Raw genomic sequence first — 6,293 nt, 5'->3', positions numbered from 1 at the left:
GCCCCGGCTCCTCCAACCCCTGGGCTGGCAGGGGTACCGCCCGGGCGAGGGCCGGGGAGCTGGGCCGAGCCTCCCGTCCCCCTCCCCCGCGCCCCTGCCGCGTCCCGCCGGCTGGACGCGCTGGAGAAGTTGTGCGGCGCCCGGGCCGGCCCTACGGGCTGACCGTCGGCAAAGTTTGGCCCGAAGAGGAAGTGGCTTCAAGCCCCGGCAGGTGGCGGCCGGGCCTGGACAGGAGCCCTCGCGGCCTGCGGGCCGGCTTTAGGCGAGGGCGCGCTCCAGCGCCGGGCCTCGAACCGAGTCCCGGGACTTCGGGAGCCGGCCCCGGGAGAGAGCGCGGCGGCGGCCGGGGAAAACAACTCCGAAGTTGGAGAGAGGCACCGCCCCTGCTCCCAGACGGCCTCCCCCTCCTCGCCCCCAGCCCTGGCATCCAGAGCGCCGGTGGGGGAGACCGGGCCATGCAGCCCCCTCGGGGAGGCGGCAGTGGGGGGCCTGGACGCCCGGAGCGGCGCCGCCTCCCCACTGGATAGACGACAGAAGCTCCGGGATTCTTCCTGCACCTCCGGACGGCTCAGGATGCTGCCCACCACCCTCCTCTTCCTCCTCCTGGGTAAGAAACCGAAACGAGACTACTCACCCGGCACCCCGCCCCTAGGGCTGTCACAGAGCCCGGGCGCTCACTGCCTTCCTGCTCTGCCACCCCTCACTTCCCCTGCCTGCCGGCGTCTCCCAGCCCCTGCCGCCGCATCCGACGCTGCCGGCCCCAACCCCGGGGAAGCTGCCCGCCGCTCCCCTCAGCCCTCATCTTCCCTCGGGCTTCCCTAGATCGCCATGCCCACTCCCCCAGGCCGTACTGCCGTACCTTCCTTCGAGGTCACACAGCGCAGCGTCCCCCAGCTCTACTGCCCCTTCCCTTAAACTACCCGGAAGTCCCAGATGGCTCCCTTTCCTCCTTGAGTTGCTCAGGTGAAGAAAACTAGGGGCGATTCACTCCCCTGCGCCTTCTCGCTCTTCCTCTAGGAGGCGCTCTGGCACATCCAGACCGGATCATTTTCCCAAATCCTGGTGAGTAGAGGATGCCCTTGGGGCGCCAAGGGCTTGGTAGTGAGAGAGGACCCATGAGGATTCTCTCTTCCCTGAATTCCTCTGGCATTTACCATAGTTTTAGAGTGGAGATCACATGGGGGGCGGGGGGGAACAGACCCCGTGTGAACTCTCACCTGGTAGTTATGTACTATTTTGGTTTATTCCAAATATCCATACTTGACCTCCCTAGCCAGATGTAGTCTCCCTGATTGTAGAGACAGTATTTCTTGCTCCTCCTGGCCCGGTGGCTGGCACAAAGCAGACCTCAGATTGTCTGTGGTGTTGATATTTAAGGTGAAGCTATAATGAATGTGGGAAAGAAGAGGGTCCACTGAAGACTGATTCTAGAGTGTGGGTGTGGGTGTGTGGACGGAGAGGGGGGGGTTTCTCTGCTCGTTCTTAAAGAGCTCAGGCCCTTAGAGGCCTCAGGCCTGGGGGCAGGGGGTATGACAGTAATGGGCTCTCAACCAGTGTCCTTACCTTCCTCTCTCTCCAGCCTGTGAGGACCCTCCGGCAGTGCTCTTGGAAGTGCAGGGCACCTTACAGAGGCCCTTGGGCCGGGACAGCCGCAGCGCCCCTGCCAACTGCACCTGGCTTATCCTGGGGAGCAGGGAGCAGACTGTAACAGTGAGGTGAGAAGCAGGGCAAGACCCTATTACCCTCCCTCTCCCTCCCTCCTTCACCATGGGAAAGCCTTCAGGAACTACTTCTCCATGGAGTTTCCATCCCTGTCAACGGGAGGAAGAGTAGAATTTGATTTGGCCGAGTCTCCCCTAAAAGCCTGGCTTGTTCTGGCCCAGACACAGTGAATTGGAGCCGAGCTGGGGCCGACATCTAGTTTGGATTCTGGTCCCCTCTGAAGGACAGCAGGCACTCTAGAAGCAGTCCTTGGGTTCCAATGTGGCTGCTCTGAGGAGTCCTTCAATCCATTGCACATCCTCGCCTGGGTTTCAGAAGCTATTCCTAGTTAGCGTAGAACCTTCCTCAGCCTCCCCAGATCTTTTAAGTGGTATAAGTCTCCCCAGTCTCCTCTGACCTTGGGCCAGAGGGTTGGGGCCCATGTTAAGTACCTGGCTATTTGCCTCACAGAGTTCACTCCCGTGAATTTACCCAGAAAGGGCAAAGAGGATAGTGTGGGAAGAGGCAGAGGGATCAGAATGCCATGCTGCCGCAGGCCTCTGTCAGGACTACTGCCACTGACTGTGAAGGAATCCAGCTGAGTTCATTTGGCTGTTGGATTTGGACTGTGGATGAGCAGGGGCTTGTGCTTCTTGGGGTAGAAGGGACCTCACACCATTGGGAGAGGAAGAAGCCAGCGGTGGTCAAGAATATCTCATGTCCATGGGGTGCTTGGCCGGCTCGGTGGGTGGAGCATGGGACTCTTGATGTCTGGGTTGTGAGTTCGAGCCCCACACTGGGTGTGGAGGTTACTTAAAAATAAAATCTTAAAAAAAACTCACGTCCTGCTCTCCTCCACCCCTGTAGGTTCCAAAAACTGCACCTGGCCTGTGGCTCAGAGCGCTTAGTCCTGCGCTCCCCTCTCCAGCCACGGCTCTCCCTGTGCGAGGCACCAGCCAGCCCTCTGCAGCTGCCTGGGGGCAACGTCACCATCACCTACAGCTATGCCGGGGCCGGAGCACCCATGGGCCAGGGCTTCCTGCTCTCCTACAGCCAAGGTATGCTGGACAGGGAGGTGTCTGGGACTAGTAGAACAGGTAGTAGAAGCCCCAGGGAGGAGGGGAGGATGCCACCAGCTCCCATGTCTCATAGCCCTTCTCCACTGTGCCTCCTGCAGACTGGCTGATGTGCCTGCCCGAAGAGTTCCAGTGCCTGAACCACCGCTGCGTGCCCTTGGCCCAGCGCTGCGACAGCGTGGACGCCTGTGGCGATGGCTCTGATGAGGCAGGTTGCAGCTCGGACCCCTTCCCTGACTTGACCCCGGCCCCTGTCCCCACCACCCCCTGCAATCACACCTTGGAAGACTTTTACGGGGTCTTCTCTTCCCCGGGCTACACACACCCGGCCTCGGTCTCCCACCCTCAGTCCTGCCTCTGGCTGCTGGACCCCCATGACGGCCGGCGCCTGGCGGTGCGCTTCACGGCCCTGGACCTGGGCTACGGAGACGCGGTACACGTGTATGATGGCCCCGGGCTTCCCAGGCCCTCCCGGCTGCTGCGCAGCCTCACCCACTTCAGCAACGGCAAGGCTGTCACCGTGGAGACGCTGTCGGGCCAGGCCACCGTGGCCTACCACACGGTCGCCTGGAGCAGTGGCCGGGGCTTCAACGCCACCTACCACGTGCGGGGCTACTGCCTGCCCTGGGATCGACCCTGCAGCTTGGGCACCGGCCTGGGGGCCAGTGAGGGCCTGGGGGAGCGCTGCTACAGCGAGGCGCAGCGCTGCGACGGCTCGTGGGACTGTGCCGACGGCACGGACGAGGAGAACTGCCCCAGCTGCCCGCCCGGACACTTCCCCTGCGGGGCGGCCGGAACGCCCGGGGCCTCCGCCTGCTACCTGCCTGCCGACCGCTGCAACTACCAGACTTTCTGCGCCGACGGAGCGGACGAGAGACGCTGCCGGCACTGCCAGCCCGGCAACTTCCGCTGCCGGGACGAGAAGTGTGTGTATGAGACGTGGGTGTGCGACGGGCAGCCAGACTGCGCCGACGGCAGCGATGAGTGGGACTGCTCCTACGCCCTGCCCCGCAAGGTCATTACGGCTGCGGTCATCGGCAGCCTGGTGTGTGGCCTGCTGCTGGTCATCGCGCTGGGCTGCACCTGCAAGCTCTATGCCATTCGCACCCAGGAGTACAGGTCAGTGAGTGCGGCCAGCCATCGGGCCGGGCAGACCGAGGGCGAGACCGTGACAGTGCCTGCACCGGGGACGGGTTCTGGTGCCCTGCTTATGGGTTGGCTTCCGGACTCATCCAGCGGGGGGGCACAGGGTGCTCCTCTGAGGAGAGGACGGGGCTAGATGCTGAAAGCAATCTCAAGGAAGGAGGGGACCTCGGGTGACTTTTGGGAAAGCCAGGGCATCGCTCAGTCGTCCTGGCCTGGGTGTAGAGGGAAGAGACGCGTCCGGGCTAGGACAGGCTGCTCTGGCTGGCACCGCCTGTGGCTAAGCAGCCCTCATTCCTTCCAGCATCTTCGCCCCCCTGTCCCGGATGGAGGCTGAGATTGTGCAGCAGCAGGCACCGCCCTCCTATGGGCAGCTCATTGCCCAGGGCGCCATCCCGCCTGTAGAGGACTTCCCTACAGAGAACCCTAACGATGTAAGTGACCTCCCAGCCCTCGTCCCTCCTGTTTCCAAGCCTCCCGGGGCCCTGCCACCGTACCATCCTTCTTTAGCTTCCTGGCCCTCCCCACGACTCTGACTCCGGGCTCTGCCTCCTCTCCTTGCAGAACTCAGTGCTCGGCAACCTGCGCTCGCTGCTCCAGATTTTGCGCCAGGACATTACTCCAGGGGCTGCCTCAGGTGCCCGCCGCCGCCAGCGGGGCCGCTCTGTGCGCCGGCTCGTGCGCCGTCTCCGCCGCTGGGGCCTGCTTCCTCGAGCCCACCCCCCAGCCCGGACCCCTGAGACCAGATCCCAGGTCACCCCCTCTGCCGCTCCCCTTGAGGCTCTAGATGGCAACACAGGTCCGGCCCGTGAAGGGGGAGCGGTGGGTGGGCAGGACGGGGGACAGGCACCCCCGCTGCCCGTCAAGGCTCCCCTTCCATCCACCAGCGCGTCTCCGGCCCCCGCTACTGTCTCCGAGGCCCCGGGGCCACTGCCCTCCGTGCCCCTAGAGCCCTCACTGTTGTCTGGAGTGGTGCAGGCCCTGCGAGGCCGCCTCCTGCCTAGCCTTCGGCCCCCAGGACCAACTCGGACCCCACCTGAACCCCATACCACAGCCCTGACTCCAGAGGACGAAGATGATGTGCTTCTGTTGCCACTGGCTGAGCCAGGGGTCTGGGTGGTGGAAGCGGAGGATGAGCCACTGCTTGCCTGAGGTGACCTGGTGCCCTCGGGGGCTCCGGTCACAGTGACGACAACCCTTTAGAGGGCAGCTCAGCTTCCCGTCCCCCACTTCCCTCCCTGGCCCTCCGTCTGAGGGGCCTTGGTGAGCCTCCTGTTGACCCTGTGTAGCTGCTGTAAAATTAGGTTCCCTCAGGCGGGGAAAGGGCTCACACAGAGCTCCCTCCGCACATGCCCAGAGACCACAGTCTCTCTACCGCCACCGTCTCCCCACACCACCACCACTCATGTGGCTGTTTTTAAAAAGTAAGTTTCTTAAAGGGTCAGGGGCCTGGACACTCCATCCTTACCAAACCCCTCCCCAGAAGTGGCCTTTAAGCACCAGAATGTCAATTGGCTGGAGACGTCCAGCCCCCAGGGGAAGGATTTGGGCAGAGCCTGAGGTTTTGCCAACTGTGATCCTTCCTACAGGGCGTGGCTCATAAAAAGAGCACAAAAAATGCTTTTGTCCCATAGCTAGGTCATTGCCCAGCAAGTCAAGGTTGAAAATAAAAGAACAAGAAATTTCAGATTTTTGTAAATGAGCTATGACCGGAGCCCTGTCTCTACCCGTCTCAGCTGATATTCGCCTCATGGTGCTCCTCCCTACCAAGGCCTCTGGTCTGGCCTCCCACTCCTGCCTTCTTCCTACTAACCACACACCCTTGGTTTTTATACCGCTCAGACGGTAAGAAAGTTCCAAGAACCCTAAGGACCAGTTCTCTCCACCAGCCCCACCCACCTGCCCCGCTGGGGCTCAGCTCTACAGTGAGTGTCACCAGCGGTAAGCACCAAGCCTCTTCACTCACCACCAGGCCAGAAGTCTGGTGAGCCAGCTGGGCCCTATAGCTGGGAAGGTTCCCATTTATGGAGTACTCCCAGAGCACAGATCACAGAAGCAGAATGTCCCTAGTGGAACATAGGAGCCATAACTCCTGGCCTCCACCTTCCACCCCCACCAAGCACTTACAGTCTGGCTTAGGCAAGACAGATGAACTCTCAGCCAGGATGCCTCAGAGCAGACAAAGATAAATTGAGAGAAAAATCAGGAACATTCGGGGTTGAAGATGCTGGCATCACTTTGACCAAATCCAAAGGGTCTTCCTAGAAGAGGGCTCAAACTAGACTCTAAAGAATGTTGTCAGTAGTTGGAATAGAGTTGTGGATTCTAGGAAGGGTGAGCATCCACAGGATAAGCAAACTAAGCTGCTGTGAG

At 61.6% G+C, this 6,293-nt stretch overlaps 1 protein-coding gene across 1 annotated transcript; it reads left to right on the top strand.

Annotated features, from left to right (window-relative positions):
- On the top strand, positions 1–5,607 carry LRP10 (LDL receptor related protein 10). Its single transcript, XM_028114776.2, has 7 exons — positions 1–607; positions 1,018–1,062; positions 1,580–1,715; positions 2,569–2,759; positions 2,879–3,896; positions 4,225–4,354; positions 4,485–5,607. Exons 1-7 carry the CDS (start codon positions 574–576, stop codon positions 5,070–5,072), a joined length of 2,142 nt encoding a protein of 713 aa, XP_027970577.1. The 5' UTR covers positions 1–573; the 3' UTR covers positions 5,073–5,607.
- The last annotated feature ends 686 nt before the right edge of the window (positions 5,608–6,293 follow it).

This window comes from Eumetopias jubatus, unplaced genomic scaffold (genome assembly GCF_037043125.1).
Source record: "Eumetopias jubatus isolate StellerSeaLion01/CBP00866 unplaced genomic scaffold, mEumJub1_p1.0 scaffold_7, whole genome shotgun sequence".
NCBI classification, from domain to species: domain Eukaryota; kingdom Metazoa; phylum Chordata; class Mammalia; order Carnivora; family Otariidae; genus Eumetopias; species Eumetopias jubatus.
Note: the sequence above shows the minus strand (reverse complement) of the source record. Positions and strands in the feature narration are given on the sequence as shown.